Source organism: Trachymyrmex septentrionalis, unplaced genomic scaffold, assembly GCF_001594115.1.
Source record: "Trachymyrmex septentrionalis isolate Tsep2-gDNA-1 unplaced genomic scaffold, Tsep1.0 scaffold83, whole genome shotgun sequence".
Taxonomy (NCBI): domain Eukaryota; kingdom Metazoa; phylum Arthropoda; class Insecta; order Hymenoptera; family Formicidae; genus Trachymyrmex; species Trachymyrmex septentrionalis.
Genome location: NW_017306018.1, coordinates 1,382,541 through 1,406,805, shown reverse-complemented (window position 1 = coordinate 1,406,805; position 24,265 = coordinate 1,382,541). Strand labels below are relative to the sequence as shown.

Genomic DNA, 24,265 nt, shown 5'->3' with positions numbered 1-24,265 from the left:
TTGAAATTAAACTTCGATAGAAAGGCCGTGGAGGAACTTTAGAACTGAAGTGAAGGCGTGCGATTGTATTCTATCGATAAAAATATCAGATGTCGAAGGCAAATATTAAATTTTAATCTAAAAAAAATCTAAAAAACCTATTCAAAATGCTTTTAAGGAAAGCAAGCATTGTAAATGTTTTAATTTTTTAATTAATAGATACATTTTTAATTAACAGATGCATTTTTTCATCTTTAAAATCATGATTTTTAAATATTCTACGAAGATTATCTACAACATCAAAGAGTATGCATTTATTATTAATACAAAAGGCGTCCGATATACCAATGGACGAGAATGGCCAGAAACAGATTTGAAAATCTTATGTTTGAAAGAATAATGTCGATGCACCAAAGTATCGAAGGATATAAATTGGAACGGCGGAGTAATAGTGTCTGAAACTCGAAGTGCACGATGCGATCGTAAAATCTGTCAGTGTAACACTGTGACATCGAAAACCAGTTCGGAGTTCAGAAACTTTTATACCTACTCTCACCAAATTTCGGGAAACTCGATATCGCCCAGCCGGATCACTCGCCTCGTACCGAAGTGCTGTCGAAGACCTTTCGCGGGAGTAAAAGAAAATTAGATTTCCCGTGTATTGAAGGCAAACGTTCCCGCAATTTAATTTGTTGTTTGAAAAGAGAGCTGTGAACGCGGTCCATACATAGTCGCCATAACACCAACACGCACTCACGACGTATCTGACGCAAGCTATTTCGAAAAACTTCTGGCCGGAAATAAAAAACTTAATGGAAGTGAAATATATTCGTATTAGACCGGAGAACACTCTGTATTTTCAACTCCTTTTTGATTCTCAGCTTTTTAGTTCCAAATTTTTAACACTGGTCTCTCCACATCCGCGATTCTCTAAATCTCCAATTTTTAACCTCGAGACTTTAACTTCCAAATACAAGTCTTCAATTCTCTTTCAGCTGTTCGTTTTCATTACAAAATTGCCACTTCTATGTTACTCCAAAATTCGTGCTTACACTGCTCTACCTCAAGCGAATATCGCAAATAAAAATAAAAGCGTGCATAAATATAAATTAAGTAACTGTCACGCAGTTGCCAGAATGCAGACAATTACAACTGACAGAGACTAATAGAGAGCGAAGCAGGAGTTACATGACCGAGCCGATGTTGCATAATGCCGACGAGACAAGCGGCGCGAACTCATTCGTTATTTCAATTGCTTGACGTCAATCCTGTCAGGAACACGTGCAACTTCCGCAAGCGGCGGATATGGTGGTTTCGGGCGATCCCACGTTCGCATGTTCCTGTCGAATTGGTGCTGCAAAGTCGCCGGAAAATTCCGAAAGCACCGCGCGAGTATGTCAATCGTCGACGTCGAGGATTCGGCTTCGGTTAAGCTCATTATCTGAGATATCTGTTCCGCTTGTGTTCATTAATAAAGTTCCCGACACGCAAGAGAGAGAGAGAGAGAGAGAGAGGAAGGGAGGACGAGAGAGAGAAACGACAAGGGGAATTGATACCGCTGGGACACGAACGGGAACATGTTCCACCTTGCGACGATATACCGGATTACCTCCGCTACGAATTACAGTCGCGGTATTATCATCGCGCATGCCGAATTATTACGCCGCTTGATCATATCAATATCGTTGACAAGAGAGACGATTACAAGAGAGCGTATTTACTTGTAAACCTTCAAAATAAAGCCTCATAGTCGTCGTCTAATAAGACAATTTCTCTTCCGAAGTTTATGCGATAAATAATTCCATTATGTATTTACAATTGTTACCGTACAATTATTAATCATTGCGGTTACTTTAATTATAAAATTATTAAGAATTCTTATATATGAAGAATATTTAAAAATATAATTTTCAACTGTCATGTACAAAAACTTCGAAAGTAAAAGTAAGCAAAACTTAGCCTCTTATTTGCAAGTAAAAAAATTAGCAGTATATAAATATCGTTTTAAAATCAATATTTCAATATATTCTGCCAAGCATAAAACTAAAATAATTTATATTAAAATTATGAATTTTTCAAAAACAAGGCATGGTAAATATATTCGTAATCTGCGTATACTCATATTTAATAAAGTATTCGTCTTTTATATTAAGATGAATCATCTCGCACCTTATTCCATTACCCGGAATGTTATTAGGAGCGTAATTCTTCGAGCGTGTGATTTCCTAATGAGACCGTAACTAACCACATTAGAACGTCATAGAGGCAGGCAGGAATCCTTAGGGAATGTCCTGGATGGACGACGCCACATTGAATACTCCTCTCAACGTTATCGCCGACCGACATTTCTCAGCACGAGCCGGCGATTATTCTCGACCGGGTACGAGCGAGTGAAAAAGCGTAGCCATCCCGCTAATGACACATGTATGCATCATATTAAGGTAAACAAGTAAAAAAAAAAACGGTTATATATCGCATAATTATGTCGGTCGATATGTTATTATAACTTCACATAATTTCTATAATTAATAATCGTTGAAAACACCTCAATTAATTTCTGTAGAGATGCATTAAGGAAATTAAGCGCTGTTATTGACGGATGTACTCTACTTTATTAATATCCACGTGTAATGTTACAGATATCAATAGAGGTACACATCCGTTTTACATATTCTCATTTAAAAGTTTCCATATTATTCTTCCTCTTTCCTCTTTTCGCCACTGACTGTGCGAGTGTATACCGCCGAGAGATTTTTCAGCATTGTACTCGCTGCATTATCGAGTCAGTCGACAAATGCACAATCGCGTCGCTCGATTTCCTTCAAATGCATCGAAAGTGTCGTCTCGGAGCGGCGCGTCACGAGAGTGCCGATGCGGAGGACGGTAGTTCTTTCCGGACCAGTTGACGCGATGCACTCGTGGCGGTAGCGATGCAACTGCATCCAAGAGGCGCAATCGTGAAATTTCATCTCGGCTACGACATCGTGCGAAATTTCCTTAAAGTACCGACGGCACCATAGCGGATAAATGACCGTGCTGTATATAGCGTGCGTTAGTCGCTTCTCCCAGATAGCTTCTGCTAGCTAGTCGTTTACGGTAATGGATCGACCCCACGCCCCGTTTTAATCCACGATGAAGTTGCTCGGTGATCGATCAATTATCCTGGAACGAAGGAGGTTTGACTATCAGGCGATTAAGGACCGTCACGTCCTCGTGCCAAAGTGATGCGCGTTCCCTTGAGCTCGACAATCTTGCCCCGGAAGATATAAGGCATAATGATTTTAATAAGTCTTTCAGTCTTTTCTTTTTCTTCTTTTTTTTTTCTTTTACTTTTAGACGCGGTCAATAGATGCTACAATACAGCTTATTCGTTCTTCGCGAATCGTTCGAATAGACAAGAGAATGACAATTTAATCTGCGGCAAGAGAAGTCACGTCCACGGTGCAATTATTATGTTACAACGTAATCTCTGATAATAGGGCTATAAAAATAATTTAAAAAGTCGCCGGGACAGACGTTCCCGTTCTGTTCTCTCCGCCGTTCAGCTCCCCTACGCTAACGAGGCCTCGTGATTTTAAATTCGCGGAGAGATGTTTCCATTCCGGGCACGTCAGTCACGAAGCTAGTTTCTGGACGAAGCGGGAACTACGTCATTTCTGTCTCTCAGTCTCGACACACGCGAGAGCGGGGATCCCTTCGACTGTCTGAGCACGCACGCGACGTATAATCGGAATAACGCTCGGTACGTGCGCGGTCGATGACGGACCTGCAGCGAGCGGAGTTGCAGCGATTCCGGGCGGAAGGATTCGCGCGGCAAGAGCGCGAGGAACGAAAGTACAAAGCCACGTGCTGGAAAATGAAAGGAGCGGGAGTGCGCGTCGCTTCCACCTCGGAAGGTTCGAGAGTAGAAAGCCGCTCTGCGAGATTCGAATATCGCAGGGAGATCCTTTATATCGCGATAACCTTTAACCGGCATTGTATCGATGCACATAGGCGTCGACACCATTTAATAACCATCTCGCGTTCTGCCATTGTTTCCGAACAAGTCTAATGATATAATCTGATTGACGATCCGATTCACTGAAGAGTTAATTGGATTTCTATTTTGCATCCGACGCTTCGATAGAAATTAACTGAGATCCCTTCAACAATATTATAATTATTCAAGAAACAAATATATTATAATTCACATTTTAGTTAATTGAAATAATATTGTAACAGGCTATTAGAATTAAATTATTATATAATTATTACTTGCGTGAATAGGAAAATGCGTTAGATATAATAATCAAATGGCGATCCTCATTCTGAGCTTTGCGAAAAAGCATTTGAAAGATCATATCATGATCGAGAAGATAAAAAAAATAATAATTTATTTTAGATAGAAAATATGTAATATTTAATTGGACACTCTGACATCGATGCAACAAATGAAACATGGGCAAATAAGAGTAAATTATAATACCGCGCGGTTATTAGTGCGCCAAATTAACAATGTAATTTATCATACGACAAACTGATGGTTTTGTTTAATTAATTTTGGGACAGCATAGAGAGACCCGATAGTTTCTTTCCAGCTAGGTAATCTAACGTGCGTAGCGTTTAAGCAACGCGAGGGAAGTAACATATACTCTTAATCACGGTGATTTTTTTAAACGATATTTTCCTGAAGACACGACGCTCATTGCGGGGCAACAGGTATTTAAATTAGCCCGTTGCCACTCGATGAGACGAACAACGGCGACGTTCGTAAGCGCTGAAGGAAAGGTAAATGCGAAGAAAGACTCGAGAAACGAGGAATGAGGAGGACGCTCCTTTAGATTGGCAATCGATATGTACGTGACCGGCTTTCGAAGAGAGGCGACGCGAAGCATCGTTCTCTGTAACTCTCATGGCTACCATACTGTATTCCAAGCGGATCGCATTGATTCGGTCAAACTGTAGAAACGTGCTGCAGAATAAACTCGCGAATTCGACCACTCGTAATTATATTTGCCAGTCCGGGTAATTGAAATAAAATATTGTGCTCGTTTGATTGGACGAGAATAGCGTATTGAGAACTTGTCTTTTTCCTTTTTGCGAAATTATGTTTGCGTTTAGAATGAAAGTTTCTAATGGAGTGACTTTATTTGGATAAAAAACTGAGATTCCCTTTGATAAGCTGTAACGAGTTAAATTCAGCTATTCCTAAATTTAAAGATACGCTATATTTGTTTAGATACTTCGTTAATCTCTCGTCCTATGTAAAATTAATTGCGTAATTAACTACGCTCTTAAATTTATTTTGAACAATTGCATACTATCTAATTAAATTTAGAAATTACTTTATCACTACTAATCGGTTCTGTTGTGTAACAATTTGCATAACAAATTTATGACCTTCGTAAGGTAAAAAATCTCTGCTAAGTCGTTCGCATTACGACGGGTAAATCGTAAATTTAACAAAAGCGCTGAAAACTTTACAGCAGGGCTGAACATCTTTCGCAAGCGGGAACCCACGGAACGGTGAACTTTAATTACTGTAGGTTATTAGTCTTCCGCATCCGTAGCAATATCTGCAATATCGAGAGGCAAAGAGCTCCAAAGTTTGATGATTTATGGACATGCCAAGTCCCGAAAAAGATCCGGCAATCGGAAAAGTGGAGCAACATATACGAAAAATATATTGTCCGGAAATGCCGCCATTCAGAAATACTACATTAGGGAAAAAAATGTAAAATAGTGAAGAAGAGCACGACGCATGATCGGAAGAATAGCTGCACTAAAAATAAGTTATTCATAAATTTATATATCCTTATTTATCTTGTATTTTTCCATATGTTTTCCCAGGTATTATTTCATCTCTCTTATCTCTCTATTGTGATTTTTCAAAATATGAGACATACCGAGCAAATATTTCAAAAAAGAATATCTCTGGACAGTGACAGTTCGGGGACAATAGATATTCGATGTGTAAAATATGTACTTTCGTAAGATTTGCTCAGAGAGGTATAAAACGTAAGATTGTTCTCATGCTGCAAATATTTTACCAAAATATTCGAAATATATGTAACAACTGAATATAATTGAGTTTGTTCGAAAATGTATATCTTTATAATATTCTCTCAAGAAAATTATATTATCTCAGGTCCCTCTTCACCCTCCTCCCTGTCAACCGATAAATTTCTCCGAAAGATTTTCTCGACGATACTTCCTTTGTCCATCGATTCTGTGACCCGAAATTACACGCGGTTGACCCGTGCCGCGATTGATGGAGATGATTTCACCGCACGCGAAATATGTTATTTTCACGAAACAAGCTCGTCCTCTCCTCGCAAGCGACTCGTTCTCCGCTGACAGCGAGTATCATAAATTAAAATTGGTATTCGCGTAACGTGGAAATTAAACCATTTCGCGATTCGTAGTATACTCTGGAAAGGCCGATATTACATTCAGCGAGAGAAATATCGGGAGAAATGATGAAACATTCTTTTATCTCCTGCCTAGCTCGCGGAGTGAAATTATTTTCTCGCTTACGCTTCCACGGGATGAATCAAACAAATCTCTGCTACATAAACCACCTTTTTCGCGCAGATATCCTAACATTCATTCATTCATAAATTACATTTGTGATTATGTTATGAATTTGATACATGTATTGCTAGAGTAATAAATATTTCAATTCTCACACACTGAAAAAAACAGTCTGGTTGCATTAATTGGAATTCTAATTGAAAATGGACAAATCAGAATTTTCTAGTTGAATCTACTATAATTCTAATTGAAATAATCAGAATTATAACTGATATCATCAAAAACTTTTAGTTTATTTTTAACCAGAATTTTTTTCAATGCAGTATAAATTCTAAAGTTATTTATCTCAATTTAATATTTATGATATTTATATTTATATCACACACACACACACACACACACACACACACACAAAACTTGACTCAATATAAACAAATTATTTGTCAAATAACTTAAAACATAAGTACTATTACAGAAAACCATATTGCATGTCATATATATTAAATTTGACTGCAAAATGCTAAAAACGAATTGCCAATAAATTAAAGTTTATATCTTTATGTTAATATTTTCATTTCCATTAAATAATGCTTTTCTAAGATAAATTCAAATATTGCAATACGTAAGATTTTAAATGACTTTATTAGCTACGTAAGACTTTCCGAATATACTTTGGATTAGTCGACCAGCCTATCCGAGATCCTGAATAGACTATGGGTGGGTGAACCGTAAAAAAAAAACTCGCGGGAAAACGAGCTCGTAAGATCTTGCGTGGCAACTTTGATGCGCGTGCGAATCCATGAATTATAAAGGTGTGAGAGCCGCGTTAAGGACGTTCGAGAGCGAATCACGGATTTTTAATGGCCTTTACAACGAAGGGCGATTACACGGTCGTGATTAAACAGCGAAACAGTTGGATAAAATATTTACGGAACTAGAACGGAGTTGGATTTCGTGTGCATAACTCCAGATAGGGATCAGTGAGTACGTACGAAAACTGGGAAAACGCGACACGGACTATCTATCTTTTACGGTAGATATTACTGGCCTGTCTATCCACGTAGCGGAGATGCATTTTTCCTCGGCTTTGTGAGCGCTCTACAATGCGCCGCGAGTAAAGCGCTACAATAATTCTCCGCCCGACTGCACGCGGTATGCCTTCTTATCTGCTTTGTAAGATAAATGTATTGGATTTGTCGCAATATTATCTATGGACTGCCGTAAGAATTATGATATATAATAACGAAGTGGACCAGGATTTCTCTCTCGATTAAGATAAACCAACCAATCCTTTTATCTATACTCAAGTTTCACTAAATATAAAATACACTCCCCGGAATAAAATTCCTTTAATTCTTCTTTGCGATTAAGCTAAAAAATAAGAGAATATCAATAGAAACATTATTCTACATTACATACATATATATTAACACTTGAATTTTAACCTAATTATTTAATTTTTGACATTCGTAATGTAACATAATTAAAAAAACGCGAAATAATATTTGAGTTTTTAAATTATAATTGTTTTGGCAGTTAGAAGGATGTTTGCTTCGTAATTTCGATGTAAAATTACAAGAAATTAACACAATTTATTTTATTTCTGTGGTTTTTTTTTTTCTTGACCAATTTCTACGTGAAAGCACTGTTTCATCAAGAGGATAGTCACTATCCTTTACAGTAAAAAACAACTCGTTGGTCGACGTTTTCGAGAAAAGGAAATCACAGTTTCCAAGTAAAGAAGTGGAAATCACGTAAACCAGGATTACAAACATTTGCTCAAAGAGTTCGGACTTAGTGAAGTTCTTCTCGTATTTTAATTCAAAGAAAAACCTGTTTAATTTTTTACGACGAGACAAAGTTTTGTAATAAATACATTGGTTTTAATTTTAAAAAAACGTTTCTATGTTTTATTTTTGAATTTACTAATTATGTTCATAAATCATATCAACGATTTAACGTCTCAAGAAAAATAAACGCGGAAAGTCTATTTTAAATCCGCATCACTAATAATGTTGCAAAGCAAGAAAAATACGTTAAAAATTTAATGATTGCTCCGCGAGGGGTTGACAAATGCGCGTTAAAAATTGATTTTCAACAAGCGCATTTCGAGGTGTAATCAAGCGAAAAACGCGTAAAAACGGACGCGGGGGAAAAATTTAATTAGCGCCATTTCACATCGCTTTATATCGGTTTCCGGTATTAGCCACTCATTTTTATTATGAATAACGCTCGTCACGTTCGTATACCACGCGTGCGTATTCCGCGTTAATATTTTGTTGATATCGTCTCGGAAAAACACTGATTGATTCCGCAATTCCGCAACCATAAACGTATTCAATCGATAAACGCGAAATAACGTAAGGCAGTGTTGCTAACGAACGTAATGATCCTATCAGATTCTATAGACCAAAGGAGAAACAAAGTTTTTTAAGGTAACAAAAATGTTATACAAAATACGATTTCCATTTTCCATACAAACAAAAAATATTCAAAAAATTTATCAATTGCCCTTTTACGTAAAATCACGAATGAATTTATCAAGCCTTAATATTTCAATGATTTATAAATTTTTTCAACTTTTCTTCTTTAGATGGAAAATCGAAATCGTGTTTTATATTTCTGCATTTCAATTATTTTAACGAGGCACTTAGTAATTCTATCTTTTATTTATCGTGAGAATGCAAGTGGATTCATGTTAAACTGATTCCAATTTAACATGCAAAAATAATGAATAAATTTATTCTAATTTAACGTGCAAGAATAATTAATAAATTAAAAAATGAAACATATGAAGAGTCACAAATGTGTTTCGTCGGCTGAAATATTTTAAGCGCGCTAGTTCCCAATTGCAATTAAATAATGACAAAAAAAGCGTGAAACGTATTTCGTTACGCATTTGTTAAAATGTTTCATAGCAGGAACTGAATTCGAAGTTCTCTACACATAGGTAAAAAGAATACATGTGTACGTAATATACATGTTTGATAAATGAAAATAATACCTAGATCGGACAAAAATAAATTTTTATTTTCCCGCAAAATGCCAGTGCACTCGATAACACACGTGGAGTAAACAGATGATAAAAACGAATTAATCGGATTCGAGACGACCGAATAACGAACGCAATAAACGTCGCAAGCTGCCGCGGCAGGCTTTAATCAACGCGGGTAATTAATCCTACACGAATTACAGGCGAGGCACGTTAGCAGGTTAGCTATATCGATGGCTTTAATTGGGCCGAGGGATCATCGAGTCGATTTCTCACACTTGACGGCCTTAGATTATCAATCGAGAAGTTTCTTAATAGCCGAGATATCTGACTCGCGATATACCGCGCAAGAAACCAACTTATTTACACCCCCGCGTTATTAAAGTTTTATAAAAAGTTCACATTGGTGTTATCGACCCTCCTCTTTCGTAGCAGCTGACACTCTCGTCTTCTCTATTGAGTGGTTTCAAAGCTTACTCGGAATATCGAGGTAAACGAGCTTTCTTCTGCGATCCAAATCCGTAGAATACAAAATCAAAGTGTTATACGGAGAAGTTTTATAACGCTGTTTACCAAAGTTCTAGGCAGGAATATATAGCAAATCTCAATTTATATTTATTATAAAAGCACGTTTTTTTGTTAAAAATATACAGTAAGTTCCCTTTTAATGATATTGTCTAAACTTTAAACAAATTTATATTTATATGTTTCTATGTTTACACACATACTGATGTATATGTTATTAATTTTCATTGCTCAGCTAATATCTTTGGATTTTCTTACATGTAAGTACTATACGTATAAGTCAATAAATAAATAAAAATAAATGATAAGTGACTACGACAGATTAGGATTAATTTATTACGAAAGTAAGTGATATAGTAACATTAGGAATTTTTCTCTATTTTCTATATTATTTAATAAATTAGACTTTGTCGCGCAAAATATTTCTTAGTCTTCGTCTATATTTATATTTGTTTAATATATATGTACATATATATGTATTGAGAACAATTTTCTATTTATTTAACGAGCTTGAAAATTTAATCACTTAAATAATATACACGAAGCTATAATAAAATTAAACTATAATAAAATAACATTATTAATATTAAATATAACTTGCCTTCATAATATTCTCAAGTTTTTTAAAAATTTTATCCACGTAAGTGAGATATTTGACAAACAATACAACTACTGATGTCCATATGCAGTTTTAAAAATAATTTGTTTTGCTGAAATCACATTATTTATATGTATATCGTTTAGATTAATATAATAAATTAATATAAATGAGTTTAATATAATGAGCCTTGCGCATCCTCGTATGCACAATAAATCAATAGAAAATAAAATGCATCTCAGAATTAAATATTAATTAAATTTATGGAACTTTTTATATTTGCGTATAATATTATTATGCTCTAATTAACCTATGATATTTGACAACTTTTACAGATCCGTTACCTTAATAAAATAAAAAGTATGCCACTCACCGATACGATGCGCAGCAGCAAAGTTACAAACTATACATATATGTTAACGTCGCAAGCTACATTAAACTATAAAATACAAATATAGGTATTTAAATTGTATAGCAGTCATAGAATGATAAATATTTTTAAAAATAACTATTGTGATACATATAAATAATAAATTACCACACAGCTGCTCCGCTGTCGATCAATACTTCTCCGGATCTCTTTCTCCTCTAAAGTTTCACCGTTTCTCCATTGTGGCACTCACATTTACTCGCGAAACATTAATTACAATCGCGTGTACACTAATCACCAAGACGATGGCAATTGCACGGTACTTTTCACGGCACTCCCGACGTTAATCACACGCGATGCGCACTTTGCTATGCTACGACAAAAAAAAAATAATAACGCGAGAAAATACGCAATGGATATCAGACGGCATTCAGTTATCTGATTTTGACGATTCGCGTGTTATACGATCCTATTCTTCTTTTCCAAAAATAGCGTGCAAGTCGCAGTCAGATTAAAAGAGAATTCTAAATGAGATATATTCAAATAAAAGTCACTAAGAAATCATTATCGTCCATGAATGCCTCTTCAAATTTTACTTTCCAATGAACAGATCGTGAGAAACATTTATCTCCATAAATGATCGCTACAAATATATTTTTTCAAATCGTAATTAATAACAAAGATAGCGTAATCAGTTTTGACTTTTAGTACACACGATGGTTTTTAGATATTACATATGATGAGTCGTTCGCGTCCCGAGTTAATTTTCATCACTTTAACAAATGTATAAACATTATTGAGTGATTCATACATATACTTTAACATTTTTAGAAAATATTTGTAAAATTGTATATTTAAAAAAATTGCACATAAATGTTTAGATTACTTGAGGCTTTTAGTTTTCCGAACAAAAAAATGTGTAAAATATGAATAATAATTCGTGGATGCCCTTCATTTAGCGACATAAGTTGACACGAATGTCGTTTTATCTTTCATTGCATTCCATAACAAAGGCAGAACGATACTTGTGCCGACTTGTGTCATGAAATGAAAGGCACATCGTACTTGAAGGTAATCGTCAATTTCTCATACAAAATGATGATACTTGTCGCGTTGGCATTTTAAGAAATAATGCGACGAGGAGTCTACAGAGTCATACGTAGTTACCTGCTTATTTGACCTTCGCCATGCGAATGATAACGACCGCATATTTGGTAACGGCCACAAAGTACGTTACTCAATTTACAGTCAAAATACTGTACTATATATATATATATATATATATATATATATATATATATATTTAACACATTAGTATAAACTCATCGATAAAAGAATAACAGTTGTACAGTCAGTGGTACAAAAGCGTCGTCAGCAGTTCTCTGAAAGAAATCGAGTATAAAAAATTAAAGTTATATTTCAAAAATATATTATGCCTTAAAATACATTTACTTAATATGATATCCAATTAAAATTATTGTTGATTAGAGTTTGTCGATAAAACGTGCTCCTCCATGAGATTTTTCATGCGCCCGAATTTCAGGTAAAAACCTCCAAATCTTTCGAAGGTGCCAAGATAAATGCTTCAAAGTAAATATTCCTATTCAAAGCTTCCAAGATAAAAGCATCAAAGCAGATATTTTTTATCGGATTTGCGTCCAGAGATTGGCCAATCCATCAATCGACGTCATTTTTACGTTTGTGAACATTTAAAAAAAAAAAGCATATCCCGTAGAAAGTATAATAACAAGCTATAATAATAGGATACATATTAAGTAAATGCAGTGAATGTAATATGACTTTTAAAATATAATTCAATTTTTTAATAATATTTTCTCTCTCAGAGAACTGCTTGACGACACTCTTGTATCATTGTAAACCGGAAGTAATAAAGTAATAACGTATAACTCCAATCTCTTCGATTTTTATTTCGGTTAAACGAGTTCGCTTCAGCAAGAGTGTCTCGACACGCTTTACGAATAGCTGCACGAGTTAATTATAGTTAGCGTGGACTTTATGGTTCGTGATTCGTTCATAAGAATTGCGTTTAGGATCTCTCAGTTGTCGCGATTACGTTTCAAGAAGTAACGCGACGATACGCGAAACTTGCTTGCGCCACTACACGCCTGCTTTTCCCGTCACAATGATAAGAAACTGTCTCGCGTTCACATCTCGGCGCACGAACGATAACACGTCACGAGTCTCGCGCCGGTGGTAGGGTGGTGACCTTGTATACAATAGCGTATACACCGCAAATATAAGCCCAATTTATCGCAGCGAAAAATATTCAACGTATTGTAAAACAGAGATTCACGGTCCAAATATTTTCTATATATACGTTTTAAGCCACTTTCACAATAAGACTGCTGTCAGCATATAAAATCCAACGTTCGTTGAAAAATGAAAATTTATGTCTCCATTATCACCAAAGAAAAATTCACGTAAATTAATATACCCTTTATAATTTCTTCTAAATTCTATTTAATTGTATTATTTTATTTAATAAAATCATACATTTTATTGTTTTACTCCTCCCGAAATGTAACGAAGAAAATAATAACATTAACTTTCATTTTCCACTGAAAATAAAATTTATTTCTCAAAACAAAGAAATTTTATTTTTCAAATTTAGAGTTCGTGACTGTTTTCAAATGGACGAAATGGGATAATTTCAAATGTTCTATTTTTTTTTAATTAAAAAAAGATTGAATAATTTATATAACAGTTAAACTTGTTCACTATCAATTAGCTTGTTAATATCAATTAATCACTACAATATGTATCAAGAGAAAAAAATCAAAATATAAAATTAGCTAACTAATAAAAATTAATAGAATTTGAGTAAGGAAAATCAATAATAGCTAATCTGTAATTATAAGTCTAAATTTTATTGATTCTATGTGATGCACTATTGATTAATTTTAACTATATGTAAGATATGTGCTCGTTGTTCTTAGCTCTTAGCAACATAAATACATAAAAATGTGTAAATGTCAGATGATTGTATCATAAAATGTAATGCACCATCCGGTTTGTTAGAGCTCTTATAAGCTTATATCTTTACGTATTTACGTGCTAAAAAAGCTGCGATAAAGTAGCAGAGCGCGCGGCAAAGTTCTCTAATCATCATATGCCACTTTGTTCAACATAATCTTGACATATATTATTACAGGCTCCAGACGTTTATGCACATATGATTAAAATTTGCCTCTTGATTATATCATTACCATAATGCATATAATTTTATATTATTATATCTGCATATAAAGCGCGCGCCATTTAATGTCCTTCAATTCCACACAGCATTCGAGATAATAAAATTTACTTAATCCAGAAATCTAATTTAGAGTCACTTCTCCACGCCGTTCCGAATAATTTCATGAAATTTCTCTGTACACGCAATTCGGGGCTCTTCTCTCGGGGCGTTACTCAACCACGAGAGCTTAGTACAAATAATTAATATTGAGGATTATTTGTCAAAAGTAAATATACATTACAGAATTTCTAATTACAACGATGGCTAATTATAACCAAACATAACAATTCTCTTGCGTAAGTGAAAAGTGGGTGAATTTATCTATCGAGATGCTCCATATATATATCCGTAATGTTTTCATAAAAATTTAAATCTCTACAGCTTGAAATTTCTTTTAAAGTAGATACTGTTCGTGAGGAAGACAGTGATAAATTAAGTTACTCAGAGTCTTCAAAAACGAACCGATTGATGCCGCCCAAGTTGCGGTATCAATATTATCTAAAAGATTTTGACAAGAGTATTAAATATTAGTTATTTTTATAACAATTAATGCAACTGTTAAGATAAAAAAAGAGAGCAAACATTTGCGCTTTGAATTTTAACCCGATCTGCCTGATCCATCTATGGTGATTCGCTACTGTCGAAGCGGCAAAACGATTTTTAGATTTGTTGCCTGTCGATATGGGCGATGATTGATGACGCATATTCTGCGAGCGGATAATCGAACGAGTCCGAAGACTTTTCCACACGGAGAAAACTTTCAAACTTCGCCTTGTACGCCACGAGAGAACTCGAAGCAATTGAACCATTTGCGCCCCTTCCCCCCCCCCCTCCATGCGATTTGCAATTTAAAGCGAAAAGTAAGATTTTCTAACGCACACCAACCGGCGACGGACTGGCACACGCCGGTTTCGAAATTCAACACCGATAACCTGTGACCGAATTAATATATTAATTCGCCGCATATATTTCACGAAGTATATACGAACTCACGCAGCATTAAATGTCCCGATCATAATGTCGACCGTGTGAAATCGTCGACTCGAAAGGTTGGCTCTTTAGAAAGCACGGGCCTTTTATTCTCGGTTCTACATTAATTTGCAATTTAAAATTTCACCGAAAGAAAAGAATAATTAACATTTCGTTTCATGTAGGCGAGTCACGTTGGAAATATCCTAACATGGAAACGTACGAGAGAGGCTAATTTGTATAATTACATCACAGTCATATTCAATCATTTATATTACGGAATATTTATCGAAATCAATTATAATTGGTAATATTAATAACTGGCGCCCTACAAATTTCCACGCAAAACATCCAATTTAGAGAGCGTCAGGAAACGCATCATGTCACATTGCGTAATGACATTTTCTATATAATTTCATAACTTCGCATTAACATATGAAACAGTACGCCGGCTAGCAAATATGTCATTTCCACGATCGCGTAAAATCGCGTGATTATTTCTTTACTGCGTAGCGAAATTCAAATTCCTAAATTGAACGATTGATGACTGGAAATCTGCGATATATGATCGAGTAAAATCTTTATTCACGCTCGTTTTTTTCCCCTTTCCCGTGCGATTTGTCAAAGCGTAAAACCGAGCGGGAAAGAAAAAGAATCCCCTGTTACAAAATATATTCAATTTTATGGAACAAAAAGGCGTACGAGAGTTTAAGTGCTCCTCTATTGGCCAAGGGTTAAAGTGCATTAAATGATAAAACGTTAAGGCGTGACGGCTGAATGTAGAATATAATAACAACCACAACATTACGGGTAACGGCATTACGTTATTGCAATATTACGGGCGCGTATAGGTACGTTCCATTAGAGTACTTGTAATCCGGCAATTTCACAATTTCACATCGTTATTTAAGGTAGTTATTCGCACGCGAAATGACACGGCAGAAATAACAATAATGTACGCCTCCGGAGTAAGAGCGTGGCGTTCGCATACGAGACGGGGATAAAATGCAGTGACCGTCGTCCATTACACGAGCGTAAAAGAATAGAAGGACCGGTGAGAGAAGACATAAACGTTGCGCCGTACAATGGTACGTATGTAGCGAATGTAATGACAAGTAATTACAATAATGAAAACGGATGGTTCTGCGCAAGCTTCGAAATATAATGCAGCTCCGACATCGATCCAGTGTTGATATTTTTGAAAATAATGTGAGGTAACGCGATATCACACGGATTTTACCTACGTTAATAAAAACTTAATCGCGAGATACAGTCGATAAACCGATATAGCCTTTTTTTTTTTCGCGTAAATGTTTAAATAGTATAAACGGTAATTACCACACTTTTTTCCCCGCGAGATAACAGAATGGCGTTGCATTATTCCCTCGGGTGAATAGCGAGATAATTCGCGGTGCGAATGCGGAATGCGGTACATCCACTCACGAAAATGTAATTTGGGGATCGCAACGGCATACCTTAATACGGGAACCACAACGGTGATCCCACTTGTGATTCGCAAAGGCGCCGAAAAATTACGCTTCTTCAAATTCCGCCCGCTTTTGAGCGGCAATCGTGCTGGTAATTGTTTTTTATGCGCGTCATTATGCCTTTGTAACATCGTTTTCTACAAGGCGTGATATGCCCTGTTATTTCCTTCATACGGAAAGAAAAGTACCCCCGACGCGAGGTAATATCCCGTGAGTAATTACGAAATTTGCATTCTTCCATTTGCGCGAGCGGAAATCGCATCGTCATGCAAACCGAATAAGTGAAAAATAGAATTCGTGTGATGTAATCAAGGGGAACATTATTCTCTCTTGCATTTAGCACTAACAATACGCGCGGAAAGTACACTTTGAAACGAAAATTCTCCTTACACCTTTCACGGCGCGTTTTTATTTTTGACCAAAATTCGAAAAATGTAGTTAAATTTTAAGCATTTAGATAGTTAATGTCAAAGATAAAAAGCCAGAAAAAAAAAAGCATTTTAGCATTCGATCAAATTATCGTTAATGTAAAGCTGACACCGGCTGGATTAAGAAATGTTGAATTAAGGGCTGGCAGTCGTCCCGAGGCGTCCTATATGTGCTTGGCACTTCTCCTTGATTTTTTTTGCGCTCGTCGCGTCTTCCACTTCTCCTTTTTGGATTTTAGAGAGCCGTAAAACACATTGGACATGCGTGTTCGCACCGCCAGAGTCGTTAATGTCGCTCCAACGGCGAGTAAATACTTCCAATTCCTGGCGATACTTTCCGTCCGATAAATTCGCGCGCTTTCGAGGGCGCTTTTAAGCACGTAGACTCACTCTGTCAATCTGTCTGACGTCCTTTATGATATTCGTCGAATGAGGATCACTCGCCGTAGCGATTTCGCCGGGCGCGTTGTGCGTCCGTCTTATCGCTACTCCGAGAATTATGATACGGCGACGAAGGGGAATTAATTTGGTTTCAAGTTCCGGAAGTGAAGCCGACGTAGAAACGTCGCGATAACAGTGGTATGACATTTAAATTAATTTGACTTCACGCTCCGACTGAAACGGGCAGTCGAATGCAGTTATACGTGTCGCAACCGGTTTTTACCGTCTAAATAATGAATGACTTTATCGACTTTTTCAACTCCAACAAACAATCTCGTTCCTTCGCCGATCCGGTAGCCAACGAAAGTTTAATAATGAAACTTTGAATATTGCACTCTCAAGAAATGAAGATAACGGCATTACTTAGTAAAGGGAAGCACGTTTTACACATTGCGAGCTGCAGCGCTAGCAATACCGAATTCGAGGAGAAGAAATTTCAGGAAGAAAAGAGAAGGAAAAACTTATAGGAACAATGGGTACAATGGATGTGGAAGTGCTAATTCCGCGAATGTTTCGTGATCACTAATAACGTCCCCAAGCGAGAGCAACAAATTCTAAAAAGAAAGGAAGAAAAATTAAAAACAGCTCACATTAAAAAGAAATTTCAAAAGCGAGAAGAAGCGCCTAGTACAAGTTGATACATAATGTGTTTCTGTGATTGTACAAGAGTAACAAAGTTATGCTATTAAGTTATATATATATATATATATATATAAAAAAGAATTTGTGGAAGAGAGTACACAATCGCGCTATTCTCTACGTGTCTACAAGCGAATGTTACTCGCGGACAAGAGAAACATGTTACAGAAACAAGAAAAAGGAAAATCTCTCAGTACGGAAGTCCGCTTCTGCGCCAAAGCAATCTCTGCAAGGCTGTGTCGTAATCGATACGACATTGTCATTCCATCCACGTTTGTTCTTACGAAAAAAAAAAAAAAAAAAAAAGGAACCTGTGATAGAGAACGCGGACGCACCGAAAGGGGCGCACGAGGGAGGGATGTATCCGAAGGGGATTTGCAGCGTGTGGGATGCAGGGACTTGTTCAAATATTCCTTCGATGTATCCAATACGTCTGCGATACTTCATCTTCGCGCGCAAATATACGCGAGTATAAGATCCATGATCCATCGCATGATTCATACGGCTCATGCGTGGCGATACAGTATTACAGCCGACGCGCACTTTTCAACAAGCACGACCGCTATTTGGCAGACCATTCTATTGGCAATAGGGAGATAAGGGGTGGGTAAACTCCTGTCACAGGCCCCGCCTCGAAATCCAATTTCGAGCTTTAGGTTCTGCCTTCGACTCTATTTTCGCTCTAGCGTGCGCGAGCATCTCTTTAGAGCTTCTCTGGCATGTGCATATTTCTGCTCCGAATTTTTGCCGACATTTCTATGCTCTTCATTCTGAAACTTTGTATATTCGGATTATACAGACTCTCTTTATTAAATGTAGATAGCTCTCTTCAAATCTTTCTGTTTTGTAATCGAATAACATAGGAGCTTAGTGTTCTATATATTACATACAGATTTAATGTATAATTATATTTCTAAGTGCATATAATAAAAAGTATTATTAATTATTAATGCTGCTTTTAATCTTTTACCGTTTTCTGATGTGCTTATCGTGACTCTCTTTTCAGGAGAAGCTTTGTAAATTTAATTGTAAGTCAGTTACTGTATTGAGTCTTTGTATTGTACATTAAGTGATTTTTTTTTTAACATTCAAAAAAATAAATAAAGATTCGTTACAAAGAAATCAAAATAACAGTAGTCGATTAACTCGTATTTCACAATTTCAAGTACTCAGTTGCAGAAGAAACAGCTGTGCGCGATATTCGAACGAAAAATACAGTTGACTTGGCCAATAAATATCTAACATTTTCCAATATGACCCGCACGGTCGGCAGCAAGAAAACGATCGGGAAGGATAATAGCAAGTTGAAGTAATTTCGAGTTACCTGTTCGAGCGAGAAAATAATGTTATCGCGACCATTGTCGTTATCATTATTTTCACTACTCCACGATTGGATTTCGTTATGCAAGAAAAACCTAAACCGATATTCCAAAGGCAGTTAGCAATAAAGATATCGTGAAGTTGAATGTAAAAAGATGGTGAAGAAAATGGCACGAAGAAACATTTCTGCCAAAGCAAAAAGATGGGTTCTATACTGATCGAATTTTGAGACTATTCTTGCCAGCAAGTGATGTACAATATTTTGCAAATATTCTTATACGATTTTCTAACGAATTCTTTTCTTTCTGTCGAAGCAAATATTTTATCGGTATAGCAACAGATCTACAAATCTCAATAAGCGGTGCAGTTATCATAAAAAAAATATAGTATCTTAGTTCTATATATTACACACAGATTTAACGTATAATTATATTTCTAAGTGCATATAATAAAATTATTAATTATCAATGCTGTTTTAATTTTTAACGTTTTCTGATGTACTTATCGTGACTCTCTTTTCAAGAAAAGCTTTGTAAATCTAATTGTAGTCAGTTACTGTATTAAGTCTTTGTATTGTATATTAAGTGATTCTTTTTAACATTTTTAAAAATAAATAAAGATTTGTTACAAAGAAATCAAATATCAAATCAAATTATCAAGATGGATTCGTGGTGATAAAATATTTCTTGCACCAATCTTTACGTAATAATTACACCGGACTATCGAGACTTGTAGAAAAACAATTATATCCGATGCAATCTAATATGGCACGCATGGCTTACATCTTCATTAATAAATAATTTTATTCTACTACGCTTCGTTAATATTCGATTGCTCCTCGTATGTTTTTCTGAATGATGCTCTTATCAAAGAGAGACATGCTTTTGTACAGCACGAGCCACTTTTTCCATCCTGTAATCGTCGGCCTAATGTACCGGATATTCCTTTCAACGTCTCTATCGCGAGCCGACATCGCGATCATAAAAGCAAAAGTAAATTATGACTTTTTGGAGCCTAACACCAATAATTTCTGACGGTAACTAACGGGAGCAAAATAAAATAGGAGCTGTTTCAAACAGCATACTCTCGTTTGTTACAAAAAGAGTTCGATTACGAATTGAAAAAAATAAAGGCGATACATTGATCGAAGTCGGAGATATAATTTTTATATCTCGCCATTGAAGAATGATTCGAGACAATTCTCTCTTTACGGTACTTTAGCAACGAACGTTTGTTCGTTCAATAGCAGTACTGTGTATGAACGAAGCTTAATTCTTCTCGCGTGAAAGTCGCGACAGGGGCGTGAAAGAGTGCAGCTGTTTGCCGTGTCACGCTAATGCTCGCGGTAGGTAGGTAGGTAGAATCAGATAAAAACCGGTTAATCCATCTTGTGTCGCACTTATTCGTTACAAGCGTTAAATTACAAGATTTACGACAGCGTCGGGCGCATTGATTACGATAAGTTACTTAAATCGACGATGTAAGCTTCTGCTTGATTCAGATTCAGTCAGAACAAAAGCTACGTAATTGTAGAAATAGATTCTCTTATTATATCAGCATTATGATATCATGCACAAAAAATATACGCTTCTCTTGTCACATAAAAGATTCGCTCGGTTAATATGGATATCGTAGGTAAATTTTGCAAAATCATTCTGCATTAAATTGAAACTATACAAATAAGAAATTTTTTTGTTTTAAACGGACTGAATTTTCTCGCAAATATTTTGTACAGAATAATCGACATTTCCCTGTTAATATCCCCTTTGACATATTCGAAATGTATTATTATTAAACAGAAATTCGATGGAAAGTCATTAATAAGAACAGCTCTTTAATATTTAATGAAATATTAAAACATCTTGATAATTGACTTTTAAATTAAATCTTTTTGGGTCACGTCCTACATCATTTCAGCAATTCTATATAATCAGATTTTATTTTAAATTTAATACAGGAGGAAAAGGTTTAGGTTTTTTTCTTTCATAACGTAATTTATGGCCGAAAAAATACAATATAAATTTGTATAATTTAATATAATTTATATCTCTTGCAATTATATAGAATTTTTTCATTATGAACGCACCGCGAGTGCAATTAAATCGGATTTTATCAATATAATGATATACTTATATCAAATATCGCTAATAAATTGTAAATATTATATTATACAAAATTTATATTACAAGCAACAGCGCTCATAGTGTTGCTAATTAGAATTAATAACGAGACGCGTAAAATGAATGGTGCAAATAGATTTTCCGAACTTCCACCACATGTTAGCACGAGTGGCTTTATGTAAAATGCTCTGGACGACAGAATTTTTAAAACGGTACTTTTTCCATTGCTTTTTAAGGTCGGCGAATGCGATTCGCCTTACCGTTGCGTAACCCATTTGCATATCTAAATTCGCATAAATTTTCTTTAAAAAGAAGAGGACAATTACGGAAGATAATTGCTAATGCACTCACCTTTGCAAAGTCGATTTTTAGTGTGCAGCAGCCAGAATATATGTCTGCTCCATGTAGTGTTTCCTTTGCTCTAGTTGCCGATTCAATCGAGTCGAACGTAATGATCAGAACGCGATCAGTTAAGGATATATAATAATTTGTGTGTGTGTGTGTGTGTTTTTTAAAATTAGTTAGTTCGCGACAGTAATACGTGAAGTTTGATATTCTAAATCTGAATCAATGAAATTCAAGTGAAAAAGAGAGTTTGAGTATTGTATAATTAAAATACCGATATTTGCACGTTCCAATGCTATGTATATTGTTGAGTTTATACATTAAAATAAAATTACCTATATTAGGAACTTCACGTTTCAGTGATTTTTTAATTAAATTTTATTGCAAATTTACTGATTATCCAGTGGCATACTTGAGATTGGTATCCACTGATTCAGATTTAGATAATTAATAATTATTCTCTACATAATTATTCTCCAATTATAGACCAACAAAATTATTTTTAGATCTAGAACTACTTAAATTTTTAGATACGTCAGCAAAATCGTTCTTTCTGTGAAATGGCTAGATTTAAAATTACTTCGCCTTATTAAAATCTTCGTATCTCCTTAATACTATTATAAATAAAAAAAAAAAGCTTGATGAAAAAAGATGCAACGTAAAATTACCATACAAACAAAATTACATGAATTATAACGTTCATCACCAAGTTTTACCGGCAAACGCGATAAAATGTAGCGTTCCTACGATACAGAAATCTCACGGAATTCATTGCGGCATTACAATGTTGTTTTCCCACAAAGTGGCCGTCGTGCAGTATAAATCCGACATGACGTAAAGTTCTAACGAATTTATAGTCACGCGGGACGCGGCTTGACTATTATTTGGATCGTAATAGTCTGGAATATATACTCCACTATGCGGTGGAGATTCACCGAAAATACCGGCACGCTACTCGCGAGGTAAAGCCCAAAGCTTGTTGAAGCGTATTCGTATGCAGAATACGTGAAAAAGAGTTCACGTTGAAAAAAATCGAGCCTTTCCGTCAGTTCACATCCCCGTTATAAATCTTCATTACGCCGTAACGGCAGTGCATGTCTTGACGAAGTTTTCCCGGCTTGAGAAAGCGTGTCAGAGTCGATCCCGCGGGCTCCGAGTTCGCCGAAGGTGACCCTTGACTCGCGTGTTCAACGCGCGCTATTGCCCTGAAGTTTACCGTGTAAATCAAATTCATGCGAAAACGCAACGGTCTATTTGTGTAAAATAAATTGTTTCCCGACGGCATTGTTCGAACCCGTATTTTATGCATTTTTAAATTTCAAACTCTTTGTACATTTACTTGTCAAAATTTAAATGGAAAATTTCTCAATAAATAAAAATCGTACTTTTTAATGGAATTTCCAGTGAAATATAAGACGACGGAGATGTTTAATCAATTTTGAAAATTAAAAAAACTTCCAGCGAGCTAAACATCAGGGAGTATTAACGGCTGTTTGTTAATTCTTTATGTACAACATGTAACATCTGCGGTTGTAAAACAGTATTGTGCTTGGCAAACAGAACATTAGCGGTACGCTTCTCGGTAATTTACTGTGCGAATACAACTGAATTTAAAGCGTTAATTTACATAGCTGAGAGTCATATGGTGTCTTCTGAGAATCGTTAACGCAAATCAACGAAATTGCAGATGAGCAACAGATTTGTCCGCGTTGCTTGAAATTGTTCAAAATTTGTGCGCTAAAAACAAGATAAATATGTACTCGAGCGTTGAAGAGAAAGAAAGCGAAGATAACAAGTGGAAAAAATTCAAGCAACGCCAACAGACCTAATAAAAAGCACTACTATAGTAAAATATGTATTGAAAAGGATATTCAACCATAGCTTGCACGCCGTTTTTCTTGAAGATTACGATGCGCTGAACTTGCCCGCTGGGCGTGCTGATCGTATGCAACACTTCCTGCAACAGAAAAGAGCAATGCACTTTAACAGATGTGTGAGAGGATATTTTAGGAGAACATTTTCACACTATGTTGATTTAGGCTATGGTGTGCATCGTTCCTCGGCTTCTCCGAAGGAAGCTCAAAAGTCGAGAAACAAGGATGTTAATCTTTAATTAAACGCATCTCGAGTTCTAAATTAAGCAATTAAGAGGCAAAAAAATTATAGCACCAATGCACCATCGATCTTTAAAAAAAAAACTATATAAATAAAATATTTCGATGTATGTACAATATTTTTTAACGTGAAACTTCTATTCGTGTACAAAATGAAGAAAAATTGATA

At 35.7% G+C, this 24,265-nt stretch overlaps 1 protein-coding gene across 2 annotated transcripts in view; it reads right to left on the bottom strand.

Moving 5' to 3' along the window:
- The window catches only part of LOC108755112 (heterogeneous nuclear ribonucleoprotein L), a 162,400-nt gene that overhangs the window by 71,412 nt on the left and 66,723 nt on the right, over positions 1 to 24,265 (bottom strand). For both annotated transcript variants that reach the window (XM_018497930.1, XM_018497931.1), the window contains exons 4-5: positions 23,854 to 23,939; positions 21,989 to 22,085 (exon numbers count right to left, since the gene is read on the bottom strand). In XM_018497930.1, the coding sequence (XP_018353432.1) occupies positions 21,989 to 22,085; positions 23,854 to 23,939 (183 nt within the window). The remainder of the gene's footprint in view (positions 1 to 21,988; positions 22,086 to 23,853; positions 23,940 to 24,265) is intronic.